The sequence below is a fragment of the Microcaecilia unicolor genome, chromosome 7 (assembly GCF_901765095.1).
Source record: "Microcaecilia unicolor chromosome 7, aMicUni1.1, whole genome shotgun sequence".
NCBI lineage: Eukaryota > Metazoa > Chordata > Amphibia > Gymnophiona > Siphonopidae > Microcaecilia > Microcaecilia unicolor.
In genome coordinates, this window is record NC_044037.1 from 289036957 (window position 1) to 289061508 (window position 24552).

General features: G+C 43.6%; 1 protein-coding gene across 4 annotated transcripts in view; it reads right to left on the reverse strand.

Moving 5' to 3' along the window:
• The window catches only part of PTPN4 (protein tyrosine phosphatase non-receptor type 4), a 340947-nt gene that overhangs the window by 215696 nt on the left and 100699 nt on the right, over nucleotides 1-24552 (reverse strand). For 3 of the 4 annotated variants that reach the window (XM_030209949.1, XM_030209947.1, XM_030209951.1), the window contains one exon: nucleotides 2763-2807. The exons of the other annotated variant lie outside the window; for it this stretch is intronic. In XM_030209949.1, the coding sequence (XP_030065809.1) occupies nucleotides 2763-2807 (45 nt within the window). The remainder of the gene's footprint in view (nucleotides 1-2762; nucleotides 2808-24552) is intronic. 4 annotated transcript variants of the gene reach the window in all.

Sequence of the window (24552 nt, forward strand, 5' to 3'; positions counted from 1 at the left end):
GCCCATAGAAGTTGCATTATTGAGGTGGGACGTGTAGAGGACAGAGAGAGTCCATTTTGACTGTGGCCTCTGCTGGCAATGCACTGCATCATTTAGAGGACCAGCAGGAAGAGGGGCTAGATAGATGCTTGACCCAGATGCGGACCTGGAGCAAGGCGGAAGGGGAAGAGAGGGAAAGCAAAGGGACGGTAGAGAGAAAGACCTGGACCAGAGCAAAGGGGCAGATGCTGGACTGGCGGGAAGAAGAGGGAAGAGGCAGAGATGCAGGACCAACAGAGGAAGGGAGAGAGAAACGCAAGACAAGAGAGGGTAGGCCGATCAGGAACGGGGCTGCAGGAGAAAGGGACAAGAGAGGAGAGAATCCGGACATGTAGAAGGACCAGGGACACAGAAGAGATGCTGGCAATGGATGACCATAGGAACATGGATGCTGAGGGGCAATAGTGGAACAAGGGGTGGAATAGGGACACGAGATGTATGCTGTACAAAAGTAAGATAGGGACACACAGGAGAGCTGATGAACATGAGAGAAGGATAGGGACAGGGCCAGAGAGGATACAATGGACAGGATGGATAGGGACACACAGGAAATATGGATGGTGGAAATAAAGACATATGAAAATGACAGGAGACCTTGGAGACAGTTGAGAAAAGCAGGAGAGACACACTAGGACCAAAGCAATGCTCAGACAATAAACATAGGAAAAAATATATATATTTTTCTAATTATAATATGTCAGGTTTGGAAAATGTGACTCTCTCCACCCCACGCACTTCCCTGGAAACAATGGTGTTAAGGGGGCCAACCTCAAATTTTCTGCCGGAGCCCATTCAGTTCTAACTACATCTGTGTATACAATAAAGCTACAAGTTACCACCACATTTGCTCCAACCCACAAACAGGACACTTAAAGCTTTAACAGAATTCTTTAAATAAAAGGATTATCACCTAAAATCATCTCCAAAAAATAGCATCCTCACTCAAAACACCTAAGGAAAGCCCTCTACAGTACAAGGAAAGGAAGACCACGAAACATCTACCACTTGTACTAGAAAAGCCTATTACAAAACACTTCACCTCCTATTTCCGGAGGATGAATTACTAAGAAAAATATTACCCCAACCCCTCCCACAAAATCTAACCGTCCACCAACCACATAACCTGAAACAAAAACTTATAAGCAACAAACTCCAAACAAAATCCCAAATCAAAGAAAATGGAACAAAATCTTGCATGACATCATGCTGCAAATTATGTTGGCACATATCACAAAACTTTATACCTACCCACATGGGAGAGACATCCAAAATAAAAGGATTACATTCATGCTTCTCTGTGAATGCAGCATATATAATCCAATGTAAAAAAAAAAATGTGAAGGATGCCACATCAGAGAAACAAGACAAAAACTGAGGATATGCATCAATCTTCACAGACAAACTATTAAAGGAAAATGAAAAACTAGAATGGCAGCTCAGAAGAAGAATATTTCCCTTTTACTTCTTACCCTGTAGGGTATAAATGTTCATAAATAAATATTGTTCTTAGGAAGACCATTTCCTTAAGGACCTTACAACATCAGAAAGATCAAACACTGAGATAGACACAAAAAGGACATAACAGAGATGCTGCCTCTTGAAAGTTTGTCCCAGATACATTGTTAGTCCATTAAAAAGGTATTATCTGCAACTTGGTTGCTGACCCTTATTAAATCTACATACCCAAGTAGACTACTACAGCAATTAAATTCTATTTTTCATACTGAAAACTGCAAAAGCATATTATGTAGCTCAGTGAAGCAAATTCCTACTTTAAAGCATTTTGAATTGTATTTTTTAAGCAGAATGTGAAAAAAAAATGCACAAGGTAGTGAAGACAGAAGACACTAGGCCTTGTGGTTGGACTATCAAGCTGACAACCAGGGAAGGCTGGCTCAAATCCTGCTGCTGCTCCTTCACTTAAACTTCCATTACCTCAGGTACAAGCTTAGACTGTAAGCCCTCCTTGGACAATACAATAGCCAATCACATTTAGACTTTCTCCTGATGCAGGAATCATATATATGTATATATAGACAGAGAGAGAGAGAGAGAAAGAGGGAGAGAAAGAGAGAGAGAGAAATACACATACAGTTTTGATCACAGTATGGCGGCTCTCTGGCTGCCCACACTATTTACACCATAACTGTTGGCTACACAGTTCATTCACTTGATCTACCTATTTGCACATACTCAATAGCCAGAGCCATTTATACCATTGAGACACTTTTTCGCATATGACCCCTGCATCCTTCTGCAACCCCCACAGGCCACTTCTATCTACAGTATAGCATTTAGAACAACTCATTTCAAAATCTAAGCTCTAGGCGAGTTACAATTCAAATACATTGGTAAGTGATCAAGGCCTGCAGGCCCAGAAAGTACAGCTATGCAGCCAGAAGAAAGCAAGGGCACAACGATGATGCTACAATGACGGTGGACTCAGCCCTTAGTTAGGACTCTTGGATTCAAATTGAAGGAAAGCTTGGACAAGACTACTGGGGCTGGACTTGGATGTGTGAATGCTCTGTTGGGTCATAGGTAAGAAAAGCATAAAGTCACAATGAGGATGGAGAGGGAAGGGTGCCAGAGTCAGCTGGTGAGTGGAAGCAGTTGGGTAAGGAGCAAGTCCTTAAATACTCTCCCCTGAATATTCAATGGATTTTAGCTAGTCGCTGCAAATATAAAAAATTAAAATAAAATAAAAAATAAAATGCTATTACCGTCCAGTAAGAATATCTTGCTTAATCTGCAAAAAATATTGGTACCTTAAAAAAAAACAACAAAGAAATAAATTAGTGAAAAATGTATATTTAAGATGTATTACAAGCACTGCATTAAGACAGTTATTACAGTTTCTATATAAGATTGTGATGCTAATGCAAGGTAAAATAACTATAAAACATATCCTCATAACATCACTCTGCCACCCATTCAAATTTAGATTGTATTCTAGAAAGCCAAAGTGATTAATCCTGGTGCTTAAAACAAAGAAACAAAACTCAGCTGGGTTAAAAGACTCATGATGCCTGGATGGCCCAATAGCTCATTAAGGGTCCCTTTTACAAAGGTGCGCTAGCATTTTTACATGCTAAAAATTAGCGTGCGCTAAATGCGAAGATTCACATTATATTCCTATGGGCATCTTAGCATTTAGCGCTCGTAAATTTTTAACGCAAGTTAAAAATGCTAGAGCACCTTTGTAAAAGACCCCATAAATCAATCACTACACAACTACAAGGTTGATGTGCAGTACAGTCTAACATCATTGGCTGTAGTAACACATGTGCCACAGAACTGCATAGCTGCAAGGCTAGGAAGATGTTATTGCTGGCCAAGAAATCACATTCTTCTGTTCATTGTATAACTTTCTTGTAAAGTAAAAGCTTCTAGCATCAGGGTCACAGAGTAGGATGGGGCAGGACAGGGTTAAAGGGGGGGGGGGGGGGAACCACTGAGTGCTGGCAATGCTGCCCCCCCCCCCCCCCCCCCAATAAGGTAGTGGATCATTTTTGATTAGAACTCCTAGGGATCTGCAAGTATAAATTTCTAAAATCCTATCCTCCATGATTCCAAATCCCCTCTCTTTAGCCCTCTAACAATGCATAGCATTATTGGAAAATTATTCTGTAATTTGCAAAGAAAACCAAAACCATTTACATCGTATGCATACCATGGTTTCTTACTTATGCACTACCATAAAGGCTCCTAGTTATAAAGCAAACTCAGTTTCCATTCCAAGCTCTGACAAAGCAAGGATGAAGGCAAGCACCGTCATTTTTTAGGAAGATATAAACATGGTTAGGCCCAAGTAGTACAGAATCGTCCTGGATATTGATAAGATGCTGACTTTTAGTGTAAGTTTCTGATTAAAGCAAAATGAAGGACAACTAAAATGACTATATGGAGCCGATTCTTAATTCAGAAAGTTATAAGTGAAAACTATCAGGGGGAAGGGAGAGAGGGAGAACAGTTTTAAACTGGATATTTTCTTTTACAATAAGACAACCTCACTCTTATTAAACATAAAAACAATTGTGATGGATGAATAAAGAATTTAATGAAAGTAGTAAAGAAAGGACTCAAAGACAATGCAGAACTTAAATCCTTAGAGAGTAAATTACATAAGAACATAAGAGCAGTCATACTGGGTGAGACCAATGGTCCATCCAGCCCAGTATCCTGTTTTCCAAACTGTGGCCAAGCCAGGTCACAAGTACCTGGCAGAAACCCAAATCATGGCAACATTCCATACTAAAAAAAAATCTGTTACACCAATTAAAAATAGAAATTATCTAAAATGTACACTGGTGTACTAATAGAAAATTACAGGAATTATTGAATTCACTTATTATCCTTATGTTTACTTGTCTTATAGTGTTTCTCACAAAAAATGAGGAAAAGAGCTCACAAATGACTGTTATCAATGATACTAAGGCTCAGATTTGAGTCTAGCCATTTGACATTATATATGTTCAGACTATAATCATAGGTCAAAAAACCTCCAACCTCCAAAAATGTTCGATAATCACAAAAAACTTCAAACTATAATATACATAAACTATCAAACTTATAATATGCCAAAAGTAAAAAAAAAAAAAAGTGTATTTAGCTTAGAATGCTGAATTGTACTCTTAAAGACACTGATTTGTTTTCTATATAAGATTAGAAGCACTTGCTCGTATTCAAATGATAAAGTCTCATAGGAGAAATAAACAATAAAGAAACTAAGGTGTACCATAACATGGTCACATGTCCCTGGCTATGATGTCATTCTCTTTTGCATCATTGGATTGGTTTTGGGCGACGGCGTTTTATTTAAATAACTAGACTTTGAGCCCGTAAAAACGGGCTATTATAGGAAGGGGGGGTTGAAAGGCCCGCCCCACCGCCGAGTTCGCCGCTGCTCCTCCCCCTCCGAGTTCGCGCCCCCCCACCAAGACGTCACCACCCACCTTCCACCCGGCCCTCGCTCCACTATTGAAACAGCGAGGGTCCGGGAACGCAGCACTGAGCTCTGCTGAGCTGCCGACGTCGGCCTTCGTTCTTCTTCTCTGCCTGTCCCGCCCTCGTGTGACGTAACGTCGTCGAGGGCGGGACAGAGGCAGAGAAGAAGAAGGAAGGGCGATGTCGGCAGCTCAGCAGAGCTCAGTGCTGCGTTCCCGGACCCTCGCTGTTTCAATAGTGGAGCGAGGGCCCGACCGGGTAGAAGGTGGGTGGCGGCAGCGGCGACTCAGGTGGGGGGAGCGTTAGACGGCGGTGTCCCTCCCTCTGAAATGCGCAGTACAGACCCTCTGTGTTCTGGCCCCCGTCATCACGTATTGACGCGGGGGTGGGGCAGAGAAGGTCTCTACTGCGCATTTGCGAGTGAGTACGGTCACTCGCCGTTTATATGTTTGATGGACTCCATTTTGTTTGTCTTTTGACAGCACAAAGCAAATTAGAGGACAGCAACAGTATGGATTTTTTTGGACAGCATAAGTGACAGTCTTTGTTTTTAAGAGGCTGCTTTAAAATGTTATTTTGTTTGAAAGGTCCATCTTTTCATGGCAAGGTCTCCAGAAGAAGCCATCTGTGAAATGGGTCTCCGTTGGGACCGCAGCCTACGTCTGACAGAAAATCTTGTAATACTGTATATCAGCAAGAAAAATATACGAGACATCATTTGAAAACGAACAAATGTGAAGGGAGAAAAGATGAATGAGAAACTAAAAAGATGTCCTCTCTGCTCTGTGAATGAGAGAAAACCGCAGGTCCTGTATAAGTGAGGCAGGCATGCGCAACTGGCCTGCCAAAAGCTTCCATACTGGGTTTCTGTAGATGACATCACCCAAATGTGAAGACATACTGTCCTGCTTGTCCTCGAAGAACAGAAAAAGGACACCTCTAAAACAGCCACTGCTTCAGGCAGCAATCTCCTTAAGCTGCAGGAGGGCCAGGGAATTCCCCAGGTTTTTTTAGGCTCAGACAACTGCTGCTGTAATTCAATCCCTCTTCCTGACATTTTATTTTAAAGTAACTTTATTCCCTCAGCAAGGGAATAAGTTAATTTAAATTCTGCAGAGGGAGGAAAGGGGTAAGGTACATCCTCTGGCAAGGTCCCACAAGAACCCATGCCAGATAGCCTCACCAAGCAAAGGCCTTTAGGCCTAGGCTTGGGGCTACAAAGGCGCAGTGAACGCCTCCAGGGCTCAACCAGGTCATAACAACTCCCGGGGAGCCTACAGCAGCCAGCGTGAACCGTAGAATGCATTCAGAGAAGTCAAGCTTGTTAACAGAACAATCCTGCTGCAGCAGTCCAACCTGACCCATCTGTTGGAGATAAATATTCTGGCAGTATATTGGGTGTAATAGCTGTTATACAGCTGATGTCATTAGAATCTTAATTTTTTTTCTGTCTTCATCTGCTAATATGTGGACATAACCCTCTAGTCTGGACTGGCCTAGGAAACAGATTTAAAAAGAGCTACAGTAGTTGCAGTGAATCTTACTTGAGATGCTAATACATTAAATGGTTACAGGCAGCTGGCCAATTAAGTAGGGAACTGAAGAACTGAGTTTGATTCTCACTTCAGGCACAGGCAGCTCCTTGTGACTCTGGGCAAGTCACTTAACCCTCCATTGCCCCATGTAAGCCGCATTGCGCTTGCCATGAGTTGGAAAGCGCGGAGTACAAATGTAACAAAAAAAAATTGTTTTTGATTTTTTGAAGGATTCTTTTCAGATAGTGAGACCTTGTCTACAGCCCAGGTCCTCTTGCATGGGTGGCAGCGCTACTTCTTCACCAAGATGAAATGGTGACCACCTTGGGAGGAAGTTAGGAAGAGGAATGAAACTCAGCATAAGTGACCAAGGGTTGAAGTTCACTGATTCTTCTAGCCAAAGTAATGCTAATAGAAGCTTCTAGATAAGAACCTTCAGAAAGCATGACTGTGAGTTCAAATGGCGGTTCATGAAAGATTAAAGGACAACAATAAGGTCCCATGGCACAGGTCTGAATGAAAAGTTTGGTATGAAGCCCCTTCACGAATCTCGAAAGAATGGGACAGTGAGAAGCTGGAGCCTGGTCTACGAAGACATAATAGGCTATGAATGTACTAAGATGAACTTTGAGGAATTTTGCAGACTAATAAGGATAATACATATATTGCAGTAAGGTAGCAGGACAACAAAAAGGGTTTTGCACCATATCAAAACCCTTTTCCATTTGAAGGGGCATGGTGGACATATTCTGGAATGTTTATGTGTTGCTACCAACATGCCTTGCAGGAGACAAGAGGCATAAAAAGAGGCCACAGAGTGCTGCTCAGCTTCCACACAGAATGAAACTACTGTTCTATATTAGTGTTGGAAAACTTTGAAGCCTACGTGGAGGAACCTCAGAAGGCCATTTTGAAAAAAGGAAACCAGTTCTGATGAGACCAGTAGGGTAAGAGAAACTTCACTATACTCAGCATAGTTTGCAACTTGTGCATGGTTTTTGTTGTTGAGGGATAGGTGGATAGGCATAGGAAGGAGTGGAGGAGCCTAATGGTTAGTGCAGTGGGCGTTGATCCTGGTAACCTGGGCTCAATTCCCACTGCAGCTCCTTGTGACCTTGGGCAAGTCATTAACTGTCCATTGCCCTCTAAGGACACAGAAAGTACCTGCATATAATGTGTACAGCACTGCATACATCTAGTAGTGCTACAGAAATGATTAGTAGTAGTAGTCTATGGTCAGCAAATCATTCTCTATCATCTGAAGACAGGTGAACAAACAACAAAAAGGTAGTTTTGCATTCTCACTGCTGGCAAAAAGGAGTGCCCATCTCAGAAAAATGTTCTGAATAATTTGAAGGTCTGGCGACCATTTGTGGGGCTGAACTTGTCTACTACATGATTCTGAATGCCCCTCATATAAGTATCTGAATTGTTATGTGACTGGAAATCACCTGACTGTTGGATCAACACTGAGTGTGAAGTAAACAGGGTAAAACAATGCTCTTAATTCTAGATGTAACATGTGTGGCATCCTTGCTGCTCTCCATCCAGGCTCCCTGAGTAAATCATACGTACATAAGTATTGCCACACTGGGACTGACCAAAGGTCCATCAAGCCCAGCATCCTGTTTCCAACAGTGTCCAATCCAGGTCACAAATACCTGGCAAGATCCCGAAAAAGTTCAACCTTTTATGCTGCTTATCCCAGAAATAAACCACACTAAGCTAACTGCCTTTATCACATTCCCTGGCAACAAATTCCAGAGCTTAATTATTTTTATTTTTGTTACATTTGTACCCCGCGCTTTCCCACTCATGGCAGGCTCAATGCGGCTTACATATTATATACAGGTACTTATTTGTACCTGGGGCAATGGAGGGTTAAGTGACTTGCCCAGAGTCACAAGGAGCTGCCTGTGCCTGAAGTGGGAATTGAACTCAGTTCCCCAGGACCAGAGTCCACCACCCTAACCACTAGGCCACTCCTCCACACGTTGAGTGAAGAAACATTTTCTTCAATTCGTATTAAATTTACTACTTTGAAGCTTCATCGCATCCCCCCTAGTCCTAGTATTTTTGGAAAGAGTAAACAAATGATTCACATCTACCCATTCCACTCCACTCATTTTACAGACCTCTATCATATCTTTCTTCAGCCATCTTTTCTCCAAGCTGAAGAGCCCTAGACGCTTTAGCCTTTCCTCATAGGGAAGTCGTCCCATCCGCTTTATCATTTTCGTCACAATGTTCGAGGTGCGGTCGCACCATCGACCGATACAAAGGCATTATAATGTCCTCATTTTTGTTTTCCATTCCTTTCCTAATTATACCTAACATTCTATTTGCTTTCTTAGCTGCCACAGCACACTGAGCAGAGGGTTTCAACATACCATCAACAATGATGCCAAGATCCCTTTCTTGGTTGGTGACTCCTAATGTGGAACCCAGCATTACATAGCTATAATTTGAGTTTCTCTTTCCCACATGCATCACTTTGCACTTGCTCACATTAAACGTCATCTGCCATTTAGACGCCCAGTCTCCCAGTCTCATAAGGCCCTCTTGTAATTTTTCACAATCCTCTCGAGATTTAACAACTTTGAATAACTTTGTGTTGTGAGCAAGTTTAATTACCTCTCTAGTCACTCCCATTTCTAAATCATTTATAAATATGTTAAAAAGCAGCAGTCCCAGCACAGATCCCTGGGGAACCCCACTATCTACCCTTCTCCATTGAGAACACTGACCATTTAACCCTACTCTCTGTTTTCTATCCTTTAGCCAGTTTTTAATCCACAATAGGACACTACCTCCTATCCCATGACTCTCCAATTTCTTCTGGAGTCTTTCATGAGGTACTTTGTTAAACACCTTTTGAAAATCCAGATACATACGAATCCACGTGATGGGTCTAAGCACATAATGATGAGAATGAAGTCCTCCAGGCCCTCCACTGCTCTCTGTGTGTGGGTAAAATTGCACATGATGCCAAAGCTGGTGAAAGGGAAGACATCGAGAATGATTAAAGAGATCTACTCTGCTAAACTTGGGATGCAAGCGGCAGAGCAGGCAGGACAGCAAGTTATGAAAGACAGAGCTAATTCAGCCAAAGAGAAGACTCAGAAGATGGCATGGAGCATGAGGAAGGTTTTGCAAGCGTTGTACAGAAACTATGTACATTTAACTAGTTACAGTACTTAAGTAAATTTTTGTCACTTTTACTTGTAAAGAAGTACAGGATAACATTTACTACTTTTACTGAAGTGGTAATTTTGCCAATTTTTACTACTTTTACTCAGTTATATCTGATGCTTGCAGCTAAAAGTAAAAAAATAAAAGCAGAAGGAAGATGTAAATGACAATTCCTCAGTAAACCAAATAAAACATTAAAACCTGGAACAGGATTTTCCTATTGCAAACCTCATCACGCAAACAGTGAATCGACTCATCTTAAATTCTGCTGTTCAATAAATATAGCCTATAAAAACAGTGAAGTTGCCTGTGGTTGTTGAACTGGGTCACTTTAAAGCAGAGATGAAGCTAAAGCTGGTTGCTATTCTTGGTGAACAGACATATGTCTCTACCATAATAGAGTGCTGGTCACCCCACGGAAAATTTTACATTGGTGTGACTGTCCACTGGATTGATAGAATCTTTAGAGAGGAAGTCTGCTTGTCTAGCCTTAAGACTGAAGGGTTTCCACACATTTGACATTCTTACATCAGTTCTCAAAGATATTCATACACAGTTTGCCATCAGATGAAAAAGTCTTACAACAATGATTCCAACTTTGTGAAAGCCTTCTTTGTAACTGGACAGCACAACAATGATAACGAAGATAAAGATGAATATGCAAGGAGGAGAAAGATGATGTCCGAGTAGGAAGCAGTTGCAGACTGTTCCTCTAACCCATCTTAACTTTATTCAAGTTTTTCTTCAACTTTTCTTCGTTCCTGTATGCCTAAAAGAAGGGGGAAGCAGAGGGTTTCCCTTATCCCTCTGCTATTCCCATGGTGGGACCACTTCGAAACTCCAGGCGAGTTAACTGGGCAGATGTCTTCGTTGTGGGTTGGAGCAGCAGAAGGTGAACCGCTCTCCCCGCATGAAGCTGACACCTCCCTTAGCCCAGATATGCGGAGCCCCCCGACGATGCCGGCTGCCTTGCTGATTTGGCTTCCTGGATTGACGAGACCCATGGAGGGATCGCTTGCTCTGGGAGCAGGGGCAGCCCAAAGCAATGGAGCGCCGAGTGTAGTAACACAGGACAGCATTGCTCAATTTTCTGTCAGGGATTCACAAGCAGAAACAGAGGAGGTGATTGATCTGGGCAGTGAAGGAGCCCAGGTAAGGGTACAACAACAACTTAAATCTTTACCGCTGATAAAACCAGAAGTGATTACCCTAGAGACAATTTGGGACGATTGGCGAGTTTGGAAAATATTTTTTCTAATAAGATTTCTACGATGGTGATAACTACTCAGGTATTTCCTGAAAAAATTGCTGAACTGGTAACTAAGTTACAACAATCAAAGTATTTTGAACAATTAATTAAGTCTGATATTGATAAACTCAAAGATGGACAAGGTGCCTTAATTAAAGTGAACTTATTGTTACAAATGAAAATAGAAAATTTGGAAAATCAACAAAGAATGAAAACGTTGCGATTTATACATTTTCCTAAATTACCAGCTGTTACTCATTTAATTACCTTCAAGAAATATCTATCAGAAATTTTGAAAATACCAGAGCAAGTTTATCTTTCGGTTTCAATAATTTATTACCTTTTACCTTATGTTAAGAAACCCTCTGGTCAATTATTAATAGTGAGTTTTGAAATACCATTTGATGAGTTAAATCTGACTCAGACTACAGAAGACGAAACAATTGGAGGTCAAACTGCTACCTTAATAGCAGATTTTGTCCTACAACCAGATCGTGACTGGATTCTAAAGACTTTCTTTCGTCATAGACAAGAACTTTTTTTGAATCATAAAATTAGAGTCTTTCCTGATGTATCGAGACAAACTCAAAAAAGGCGCCAATCTTTCTTGAAATTACATCCACGTGTCCTCCAGTTGGGGGGAACCTTCTGGCTTAATTTCCCATTTTTAATTTTTTAATTTTTATTATTTCCTACACATTTCTATTATATCTAATTAAGTGTTTCTCCACTGCTTCAATTCATGTTTTACATTGTTCAACAGACTGTTGTGACGACGTCAAAGATTTCTTCATCATCATTTTTCTGCAATATCCTGCACAGCAGGTCAGTGCCATACATTCAGTATAATATTCATCAGCAGCATCCATTTATATTTATTTTTATTTTTTGTCTGGTTTTTACATTCCTTATTGCCAAATCCGATTTGTCATTTTTTCCAAATCATTCCGTACTTCAATTGTTTGGTATTGCATCATGTCTTTTAGCATTATCCCGTTTATCCCAATCAAAAAGCCCCCCCCCCCCTTCTTTTATCCAAAGGTTTCCTCATATTAATTCTTAATTAATTTTTTCATCTACAGTAGACCCCAATGGTTTCCTCAAATGAATCGCATCATTTTAAAGTTTTTATTTATGTGGTTGATATTGTTTTAAGACACTCTTTTCTTACAAGTTTACTTATGTGTGTGGTTTAAACGTTTTTAATACACCCTTTTATTACAATTTTCCATATGTATGTGGTTTAAACATTTTCATAATTGCAACACTATGAATTCATAATTTTTATATCATTTGCAATTCGTATTTCAAATGACTATTGCTCTTTTACATTATGCAAATTCTTGTTTCATCATCAAAACCTCATATACATTGATTACCTTTTCATTCACACAGCAATGTATATATCAATTGGTTTTAGTCATACAGATTTGTTTTCCAGCAAATCATATATATCTACACATATTTTGTTATAAGTCCACATATATACTTGTTTTTAGAATCGCTACACATTTTTCTTGAAGTTTTATTGTATAATTTTTTAACTTATGTCTATTGTGTATGTATATCTTTATTTCTTTTATATATATATATTTTTATTGCATATAAATGTATGTTTTTATAGACTCCTGATGCAGGCCTGACGGCCGAAACACGACGTCGTGTCAAGTCTTCAAAACCTCCAATAAACGTTTTGATTTAAGCACATCGTCCAGTTTCTGATATCCTTGGTCGCTCTCCCACTTTTTGTACTTTGTATACTTTATATGTATACCAGAGTTTGATTTGTCCTTGCACAGACTGTAGAAGTCTGCCCAGTACTGTTCTTGTACTAAGTTCTGAAGCTAACATCGAAGCCCCTTAAAATTTACACTCCAGCCCATCCCTATCTATTCAGTCACGATCAGGGCATAGACCGTAGAAGTCTGCCAAGCTCCCATTTTGTTTCCAATTACCGGCGTCGACACCCAATCTCCACTAAGATTTCACGGAACCATTCCTTCTAAACAGGATTCTTTTGTGTTTATCCCATGAATGTTTGAATTCCATTACCGTTTTCATCTCCACCACCTCCCGCGGGAGGGCATTCCACATATCCACCACCCTCTCCTTGAAAAAATACTTCTTGACATTAGTCCTGAGTCTGCCCCCCTTCAATCTCAATTCATGTCCTCTTGTTCTACCACCTTCCCGTCTCCAGAAAAGGTTCGTTTGCGGATTAATACCTTTCAAATATTTGAACGTCTATCATATCACCCATGATTCTCCTTTCCTCCAAAGTATACATGTTCAGGTCAGGAAGTCTCTCCTCGTACGGTTTGCAACGCAAATCCCATACCATTTTTGTAGCTTTACTTTGCACCACTTGCAGTCTTTTTACATCTTTAGCAAGATACGGCCTCCAAAACTGAACACAATACTCCAAGTGGGGCATCACCAACGACTTGTAGAGGGGCATCAACACCTCCTTTCTTCTGCTGGTTATGCCCCTCTTTACGCAGCCTAGCATCCTTCTGGGCACGGCCGTTGCCTTGTCACATTGTTTCTTCATCTTCAGATCCTCCGACACCAACACCCCAAGGTCTCTCTCCTGAGTCAAGCTTACTAATCTCTCCCCTCCTTAAGCAGTAGGTTTAATGTATGCAGTTGATTTGGAGAAAGTCTCGACAAAGTAAGATTGTGAAAAACTGATCTCAAGCTGCCTCAATGTGGGGTCTCCATTCATATAGGGTTTTATAAAACTGATGAATAAACTGCTCTCCAACTTGGGTCTCATCCATGTAACATCTCCCCTCTCTAGTTGCAGTACTTTCACTTTTTACTCAAAAAGTATGTTAGACAAGTTTTTTTTACTTTCACTTAAGTAAATTTTTTAATATGTTCTTCAATGTACTTTTACTTAAGTATTAAAATATACATTAATTTTTACTTTTACTTAAGTACTTTGAACAACACTAGGTTTTCCACTGATTTTGTGTGAAAATAAGAGTAGCTAAAGCAGAGCTTCTACAAACTGTGCTCTCAAAATATGAAAAATACTTCGAAGGTCTTGAGGTGCAAGTTTCTAGCATGGTCTAAAGAGAATCTGCGTGTGCGGAGAACTCTATAGATCCCACGGAGTGTGAAGTGAGAATAAAAAAGGTGGGAATGTGAACCAGGCTATCCAAAAACTGGGCCCAAAAATGTGATTTAAAATGACTCGACACAACATTGTGTTTCGGCCAGAAGGCCTGCATCAGGAGTCTGGTAACTGTATATACCAGTGAGTTAAAAGCATGAATCGATATGATGCCAAAACTCCAAGTCGCAAATAAACAATTTGCAGACAGGATATAACAAGGTCTTGAAAAAGACCGTTTGGTAGATGATCCGTCTATCACTACTCTTTTCAGAGAAGCAGTCAATATCCGTTTATTTGCGACTTGGGGCATCATATCGATTCATGCTTTTAACTCACTGGTATATACAGTTACCAGACTCCTGATGCAGGCCTTCTGGCCGAAACACAACGTTGTGTCGAGTCATTTTATTGCACAACTGTTTTATGTTTGAGTCATTTTCTATGTGGAATTATTAAAAATTGTTCATTTTAAATCACATTTTTGGGCCCAGTTTTTGGATAGCCTGGTTCATATTCCCACCTTTTTTATTCTCAGTTTCTGACATGGAGCAGAGAAATGTGTTGCTAGAACAGTGGTTCTTAACCTTTTTTGAAGTCAGGACACACCTAACAGGATGATGCTCACATACATGACACATTACACATACGGCCCTCACCAACCTTTGGTCCGATACAGTTTGGCAGTTCTTATGAATTAAATGTAAATATACTCTGCATCCACAAAAACCCTATCTCCCCCCAACAGCAGGTATACATCAGCCATGAAATATATATTTTTAAAATTGTAAACTGCTGTGACTTGTATCCAGAAATGACGGTATATTAAATTGCTTTAATAAACATAAAAATGTCATTTGAGTAATGGGCACTATTTAACGTATACTAGTACAGTTTATATTATAGAGGAGAGAAAATGTAATCATTCGATCAAGAGAGGAAGGATCCTTTTACTAAGGTGCACTAACAGATTAGTGTGTCTTATTTAGCACAAGCTAATCATCAGCCTTTGTAAAAAGGACCCAAAGTTTTCTGAACTACTAAAGTTATTTTTGTGGACCATCAGAAGGTGGGCAACTTGGAATAATAGTTTCCTTTACCAACACCAAAAATCCTCACTGATCCCTTTTTTTAGCTATATAATTCTATAATCATGTATAACCATCTTATTACTCTTCGGGTTGCATGCCAAAGCAATCTTTGAGTTAAGATAAGTACTCAGAAATTCAAGTATTATTGAAAAAAATTGGAAAAGAACCATTTATGGATGAAAAGTGGATTAAAAAACTGAACTACATAATGAAGAGTGATGCATGGTTATAGAATTTTATAGATTAAAAAAAAAGGGACCAATGAGGATTTTTGATGTTGATAAAGGAAAGTATTATTCCAGGTTGCCAGCCTTCTGATGGTTCACACAAATAACTTAAGTAGTTGAGAAAACTTTGTTGATTGAATGATGTGAGAAATAGCAACCTAAATCTCTCCACTACAAATATTATATGGGGTCCTAGAAAACTAATACATGTAATACTACTACTACTTAACATTTCTAGAGCGCTACTAGGGTTACGCAGCGCTGTACAATTTAACAAAGAGAGACAGTCCCTGCTCAAAGAGCTTACAATCTAATAGACAAGTGAACGGTCGGTCCGATAGGGGCAGTCAAATTGGGGCAGTCTGGATTCACTGAACGGTAAGGGTTAGGTGCCGAACGCAGCATTGAAGAGGTGGGCTTTAAGCAAAGACTTGAAGACGGGCAGGGAGGGGGCTTGGCGTAAGGGCTCAGGAAGGTTGTTCCAAGCATAGGGTGAGGCGAGGTAGAATGAGCGGAGCCTGGAGTTGGCGGTGGTGGAGAAGGGTACTGAGAGGAGGGATTTATCCTGTGAACGGAGGATACGGGCGGGAACATAAGGGGAGATGAGAGTAGAAAGATAGTGAGGGGCAGCAGACTGAGTGCATTTGTAGGTAAGAAGGAGAAGCTTGAATTGAATGCGGTATCTGATCGGAAGCCAGTGAAGTGACCTGAGGAGAGGGGTGATATGAGTATATCAGTTCTGGCGGAATATGAGACGTGCAGCAGCATTCTGAACAGATTGAAGGGAGGATAGATGGTTAAGTGGGAGGCCGGTGAGTAGTAAGTTGCAGTAGTCCAGGCGAGAGGTAATGAGAGCGTGGATGAGAGTTCGGGTGGTGTGTTCAGAGAGGAAAGGGCGAATTTTGCTGATGTTAAAGAGGAAGAAGCGACAGGTCTTGGCTATCTGCTGGATATGCGCAGAGAAGGAGAGAGAGGAGTCAAAGATGACTCCGAGGTTGCGGGCAGATGAGACGGGGAGGATGAGGGTGTTATCAACTGAGATAGAAAGTGGAGGAAGAGGAGAAGTGGGTTTTGGTGGAAAGACGATAAGCTCGGTCTTGGACATGTTCAGTTTCAGGTGGCGGTTGGACATCCAGGCAGCAATGTCAGATAAGCAGGCCGATACCTTTGCCTAGGTCTCCACGGTGATGTCTGGTGTGGAGAGATACAGCTGGGTGTCATCAGCATAGAGATGATACTGGAAACCATGGGATGAGATCAGGGAGCCCAGGGAAGAGGTGTAGATTGAGAAGAGAAGGGGTCCAAGGACAGATCCCTGGGGAACACCAACAGATAAGGGGATGGGGGTGGAGGAAGATCCATGAGAGTGAACTTTGAAGGTGCGGTGGGAGAGATAGGAGGAGAACCAGGAGAGGACAGAGCCCTGGAACCCAAATGAGGACAGTGTGGCAAGAAGTAAGTCATGATTGACAGTGTCAAAAGCGGCGGATAGATCGAGGAGGATGAAGATGGAGTAGTGGCCTCTGGATTTGGCAAGGAACAGGTCATTACAGACTTTAGAGTGCTGTTTCTGTCGAGTGAAGAGGGCGAAAACCGGATTGAAGCGGATCGAGGATGGCATGAGAGGAGAGAAAATCAAGGCAGCGGCTGTGGACTGCGCGCTCAAGTATTTTGGAGAGGAAGGGTAGGAGGGAGATGGGGCGGTAGTTGGAGGGACAGGTAGGGTCTAGTGATGGTTTTTTGAGGAGTGGCGTGACTACGGCATGCTTGAAGGTGTCGGGGACAGTTGCAGTGGAGAGAGAGAGGTTGAGGATACGACAGATGGAGGGGGTGATAGTAGGAGAGATGGTGTTAAGTAAGTTGGTGGGGATGGGATCAGAGGAACAAGTGGTGCATTTTGAGGAGGAAAGAAGGCGGGCGGTTTCCTCCTCGGAGATATCAGGAAAGGAGGAGAAGGAGGTCTGGGTTGGTTGGTTGAGGGAGAGGGTTGAAGGGTGAAGAGGAGGTGGTGGCTTGGTAGTGAACTCAAGGTTGATCTTTTGCACCTTGTCGCAGAAGTAGTCAGCCAGTGATTGAGGAGAGAGTGAGGGGGGGGGGGGGGGGGAGCGGAGGGCACTTTGAGGAGGGAGTTAAGGGTGGCGAAGAGACGACGACATGTAATACTGGTAAAACAGGACAAGTGAGAGTGCTATAAACTTCAGCACAGAAACTACATGCAAACAGAATACCACTTTAGTCAAATGCAAAACACAGACAAACCCTCACCAAATACAGAACAAGGGATCACAAAATAGAAATATAAAAATAAAAACTGAGAGGTGGGAACCCTGAGACGTTAAACTAGGCATATACCACAACACAGGAGAAATAAAAACAAAAATGCATTTCCTCTTGTACTGAGCAAAATACGACATTTGTGATGCACATTTCCCAAAACTAACATATTGCACCTAATTCAAAATAAAACACTTTTTAAAATCTTTGTTGTCTGGGGATTTTATTTTTCCATGCATGTTGATACCAGTTTTTCTTTTCTGCTTTCCTGCCTGTCTTAGGCTCACTTTCCCTTGGATGTTGTCCATTTGCCCTTTCTCCATTTTCCTCCTTTCTTCTTCCACTCCCTCACTTCATTCACCTCTGACATATTTCCTCTTTTATGTCTGCCCACTCAAATTTCACCTTCTTACTCTTCAGTCCTCCATCTATATTTCATTTACCTATCAACTTTCCATCTCCTCCTCTCAATCCATAGTTCTCCTGTCTCACGCCTTCCCTGGCCTCCTATCCTCTCACACACTCCCCATTACTACACTTATAATATCCTGAACTCACCGTCCTCCTCTCACTCATCTCCTTGAGAACCTCCATAGTCTCTCCCACATGGTTCCACTATGCCAAGCATCTCCCCTCCCTCCCCTTATATCCTTATAGCACAGCATCTCCTCTCTCTTTCTCCACCTACAATTGTCCCTCTCTCTCCTCCACCCCTATAATCCAGCATCTCCTTGTCTCCTGTCCCCTCTCTACCCCTATGGACCAGCAACTTCCTATTCCCTCTCTCTTCCCCAACTATGATCCAGAATCTCCATGTCCCCTATCTCTTCCCCTTTACACCTATGGTTTAGCAATTTCCTGAACCATCCTGCTTCCCTTTAACCCTATGGGCAGCAACTCCCTGCCCCCCCCCCCCCCCCCCCCCATGTTCAGCAGGGCACTGCCTGGACGGGATTGCAACCACAAGAAACTCAGCCTAGTTGTAGGAGATGCAGCTACAGAAATCCCGATGCTGTGCTTCTTCCTGGGTTGTGTAGATTGCAAAACATGCAGCAGAAGTGAAAGCATGCTACATGTAGTTCACCACTAACCCAACATGAGGAGGATAATGGCATTGGGGTTTGTGTAGCCACATCTCTTGTGGGTCCAGCATCTCTCTCCCTTTCTTCCCTCCATCCCCCAAACACAGTCCAGGATCTCTCTCTCTCTCTCTCTATTCACACTCATTCTCCCTCCCTCCACAATCTGGCATCTCCACCTCTCCCCTGCTCCCCTCCATAGACTGGCATCTCCCCCACCCCCTCCCCTCCACAGGTCCAGCATCTCTTCTTCCCCTCCCTCTTCAGGTCTAGCACCTCCCCCCCCACACACACACACCACAAAAAAGTGCTACATCTCTCCTTGTTCCTCTCAGCCCCATCATGAGTCCAGTACCTTCCCTCAGCCCCCAGACCTCTCCCTCTTCTTCCCTCAGTCCCCCTACAAGTCCAGTACCTTCCACTCAGCCCCTCCCATAAGTCCAACACCGTTCCTCAGCCCCACTCCAAGTCCAGCACCTTCCCTCAACCCCCCTCCCACGAGTCCAGCACCTTCCCTCTTCTTCCCTCAGCCCCTCCCCCACAAGACCAACACCTTCCCTCTTCTTCCCTCAGCCCCTCCCCCACAAGACCAACACCATCCTTCTTCTACCCTCAGCCCCTCCCCCACAAGACTAACCATGAGACTGCCCCTTCTGCCATACATGGATGTCTGTGTGGCCATTTTCTAAGAATGCTACCACACAGATATCCATGTCCTTTCTTTTCTGCCATTCACAATTTGTACACTCCAGTTTGTAAAATGGCTGTTCATGCTGGACATCTCTAGCACACAGATGTTCATCTCACTTATTTTCAAACAAGAAATCTTGTTGTATTTTCCTTTTTTGAAAATACATGCGAGATTGACATCCGTTTGGGACATTCTGATATGGATGCCCCTATTCTGACATTGACATCCTTTCAAAAATGCTGCTCTATGTATGTTAAGTTGGTAGGGCAGTAGAGTACCTTGTACTCACTGAGGAACGTCTACGGGATCAGATACAGGAGGAGGAAGAGAAAGGAGGGAAAGGTTGGGAAATATTGGGGCGGAGGGATGTTTCTTGCTTTCTTTTTTTCAAATCTGAGCAGCCAACAAGTAAATAGTATTGACAAGTGGCTCTTAATATTGTAACCCGTAATGTCAATGGACTCAATAGCACTAGTAAGAGAAAATGATTGCTTAAATACTTGATAGAAAGGTGGACATGTTATTTTTCTAGGAAACCAGATTTTCTGAAGAAGAGTAAGAAGGGGGTGGTGTGGGAAGCTAATCTGCTTTAAGTTTCAAGACAATTTTTATTGAGATATGTAACCGCAAACACAGTAATCATAACTAACAAACAAATATCTCATGTAACAGGCCAACTCCCCTCTCCCCTCCCAACTACCCCACCTCCCATCCACTCCCTATTCGCCCTCCACCCTTTTTCCCCCTTCCACCATTTTTCCCTTGCCTTTTTCCACTCACTTTCCTTCCCGCCCCTCTCCAAAATCTTCCCTAATAGGATAAAATAACAGAACTCATTTATAATTGGCAGTGGTTACAAGTTCAATAATTGTCCTCTTGCAACGGGCGTAAGAGAGTCCAAAAAAGGGGACCACCATTGATGAAACTGAAAGTCCTAGCAGAGGAGGAAGTATACAACGCCAGTCTCTCAAGTCGCAACAAAAGCAGCATCTGGGTCCGCCAGTATCGTATTGTCGGCGTACAATTGGTGAGCCACTCCGATAATATCGTTTTCTAGGCAATAACAGTAGCCCTCAAGGCAAAATCTCTGAAGCCGAGGTACCGGAGGACCCAGCCGAGGGTGCCAAAACAGCAGCAGCAATGGATCATAATGCCATCCAATAGACCAAATTGATGAAATTTGTTTTAATGGAGAGTTTTCCAAAAATTTGAGATTCTCGGACAAGTCCAGAACATATTACCTAGATACGAACCAACTGCACCACATTTCATACAAGCTCCATCCAATGCCAAACCCATGTGGAAGGCATGCCTTGGGAAGATATACACTCGCAGAGCAAATTTATATTGAAGTTCCCAATGTGTCGTGATCACTGATGTCCTGCGTAGGGTTAACACATGTGCTTTAAACGTCGCTGAGGAAAATGAAACACCTAAGTCTGCACTCCATTGCTGAATTATGGAGTGGTCCAATATTTCCCAACCTTTTCCATTAGCAAAGTCTAATTCTAGAGCGGTGACTCTAATGTGCCTATGATGAAATGACAATGGTACTCTCTGCTATGCCCCAAGGGAGAACGATGCAGTCAATCTCTCTTGTACATCCTCAGTTGATGATTCCCAAGACAAGCTGGTCTCAATTGGTAATAATGGAAATATTCGTAACAGCGAGAATTGTTTTTGCAGTTCAACAATGGGTTTAATACGACCTTCCTCCATTGTCACATGTATAAGATAAGGGAAAATTAGGTTCTTACCTTGGTAATTTTCTTTCCTTTAGTCACAGCAGATGAATCCATTACGAATGGGTTGTGTCCACCTACTAGCAGGGGAAATAGAGAACACTGAAAACTATAGTGCCTCTAGGACGGCTAGCTCCATCTGCCTCTCAGTATTTTGAAGCTTCCAAAGCAGTGTTAAACCGCACATTAGCATAACATGAACTTTCCTCACAGCGAACGAACGCCCCAGAACAGGAGCAATAACACAAAGGAGGGACAAACTCAACCTCCTGTAGTAGAACAGAAATCCTGAAGACTGTTTTCCAACTTCTCCCAATAAGGGAACATGTCTGCAGGAAAAACTGAACACAAAACAGAGTCAATCAGGGAGGGATCATGGATTCATCTGCTGTGACTAAAGGAAAGAAAATTACCAAGGTAAGAACCTAATTTTCCCTTCCTTGTCATCAGCAGCAGATGAATCCATTATGAATGGGATGTATCAAAGCAATCCCTAGACAGGGCGGGAAAAAGCCACACCACGCGCAAGCACTTGTGCTTCAAACAGTGCGTCCCTCCTGGCAGCCACATCCAGCCTGTAATGACGGGCAAAAGAGAGCTTAGAAGCCCAAGTAGCTGCACTACATATCTCTTGAAGAGAGAGTACTCCCATCTCAGCCCAAGAGGAAGAAATCGCTCTTGTGGAATGTGCCTTAATGGCGTCAGGCGGAGGCCGGCCAGATAGCAGATATGCAGAAAAAATGGCTTCCTTAAGCCAACGGGCTATAGTGGCTTTAGACGCTGGAGACCCTCTGCGAGGACCTGACAACAATACAAAAAGGTGATCAGAGGTCCTGAAAGCATTAGACATCTGCAGATACTGCAACAGAGCCCTGCGCACCTCCAGAAGGTGCAAAACTGCCCAAAAGATTCAGAAAACTCCTCCCTAGTAAAGGAAGGCAGATAAATAGGCTGGTTTAGGTGAAACGCTGAAACCACCTTAGGCAGGAAGGAAGGCACAGTACGTACCGTTACTCCGGACTCTGAGAATTGCAGAAATGGGTCTCGACAGGACAGCGCCTGGAGCTCAGACACCCGTCTCGCCGATGTAATGGCCACCAAAAAGACTGTCTTTAGAGTCACATCCTTCTCTGAAGCTCGCCTCAGCGGCTCGAAGGGCGAACACTGAAGGGCCTTTAATACTAGCCCCAGGTTCCAAGACGAACAAGGGGCCTGCACAGGAGGCCAGAGTAACCCTCTAAGAAACCGTGCAATGTCCGGATGCGCAGCCAGGGAGAGGCCAGCGACCTTCCCCCGAAAACATGCCAAGGCTGCCACTTGAACACGCAGGGAATTATAGGACAAGCCTTTTTGTATACCATCCTGCAAAAAGTCAACTATCGGCGGGACAGCCCGCATGGGTATGATCGCTTTAGAAACACACCAAGCCTCAAACTGGCTCCAGATCCGAGCACAGGCAAAGGAAGTGGAAGGCTTGCGGGCCTGCAAGAGAGTGGAGATGACCTTGTTAGAATAGCCCTTGTCTCTCAATTGCGCCCTCTCAATAGCCATGCCGTAAGACCAAAGTGGCAGGGATCCTCCATGGTCACCGGACCCTGCGTCAACAGGTGCGGTACCAGAAGCAAAGGAAGGGGAGCCTCCACCAGCATCCGCCGGAGGTCCGCATACCAAAGCCGCCTGGGCCAATCCGGGGCAATGACGATCACCATTCCTTGATTCATCCGAATTCGCAGGAGGAGTCACCCTATTAAGGGCCAAGGAAGGAACACATACAGGAGGCCCGGGGGCCAGGGTTGAGCCAAGGCATCCAACCCCGCCGAGCGAGGATCTCTCCGTCTGCTGAAAAAGGACAGGACTTTGGCATTTGTGTTTGAGGCCATAAGATCCGCTATGGGCGTTCCCCATCTGGCACAGATCTGAAGGAACACTTCGTCTGCCAGTTCCCACTCTGCAGGGTCAATTTGATACCTGCTTAGAAAGTCGCCTTGCATGTTGCTCTGACCTGCTATGAGAGCTGCTGACAGAAGCTGCAGATGTAGCTCGGCCCAGTGGCATATCTGAGCGGCCTCTGCGGCCAGGGCTTGACACTGAGTGCTGCCTTGTCAATTTATGTAGGCCACTGCTGTCGTGTTGTCCGACAGAACTCTGACAGCCAGTCCCTCCAGAATCATGTGAAAGGCCAGAAGAGCCTGGAATATCGCTCTCAGTTCCAAGCGATTGATGGACCACCCAGTTTCCTCGGGTGTCCAAAGACCCTAGGCATAGCTTCCCTGGCAATGTGCTCCCCAGCCCTTCAGGCTGGCATCCGTTACCACCAGGCACCAATCGGAAAGCGCTAGCGGCATTCCTCGCCGCAGCATGCTGTTTGAGAGCCACCACTCCATACTGAGTCGGGCTGCAGGGAGCCACGTGAGTCTGCGTTGATAATCCTGGGACATAGGAGACCATCGTTGAAGCAGGGCAATGTGCAGAGGTCTCATGTGCGCTCTCGCCCAAGGCACCACTTCCAAGGTGGCCGTCATCGACCCCAACAGCTGGAGATTGAGAAGGGGTCAGGTGACTTTTGGGTATATTGACGACCCAGCCCACAGATTGCAGTACTGTTACATGACAACTCTCTTCTGCAGAGTCCGCTGAGATGAGTCAGTCGTCAAGGTACGGGTGAACCCGGATACCCTCTCGCCTGAGATAAGCAGCTACTACCACCATTACCTTCGAAAAGGTTCGGGGAGCTGTGGCAAGGCCAAAAGGCAAGGCCCAAAACTGGAAATGATGTCCCAACACCACAAACCGGAGGAACCGTTGGTGCGGGGGCCATATAGGAATGTGCAAGTAAGCTTCTTTTAGGTCCAGAGACGTGAGGAATTCTCCTGGCTGTACCGCCGCAATGACGGAGCGCAGGGTTTCCATGTGAAAATGCCGCACTCTTAGTGACTCGTTGACTTTCTTTAAGTCGAGAATGGGCCGAAAAGACCCGCCTTTTCGCGGCACCACAAAATAAATGGAGTAACGGCTGCAGCCGTGTTCGGCGGGAGGCACAGGGATCACCACTCTAAGGTGCAACAATACTTGTAAGGTCTCCTCTACCGCTGCCCGTTTGATGGCAGTACCGCATCGGGACTCCACAAACACGTCTCTCACTGGGGCACCGAATTCCAATCGTTAACCTTCTCTGATCAGGTCCAGGACCCACTGATCTGAGGGAATCTTGGTCCACTCCTCGAGAGAAAGAGGGAAAGGCGTCCTCCTACAGCTGTAAAGGAGGAGTGGACCGGTGTCCCATCATTGTGGAGGACGGCCCTGAACTCTTGGCCTTGAGCCTGCTGCTGCGGAGCGTTTGTCCGAGCGAAAGGAGTTCCTCTGCTGAA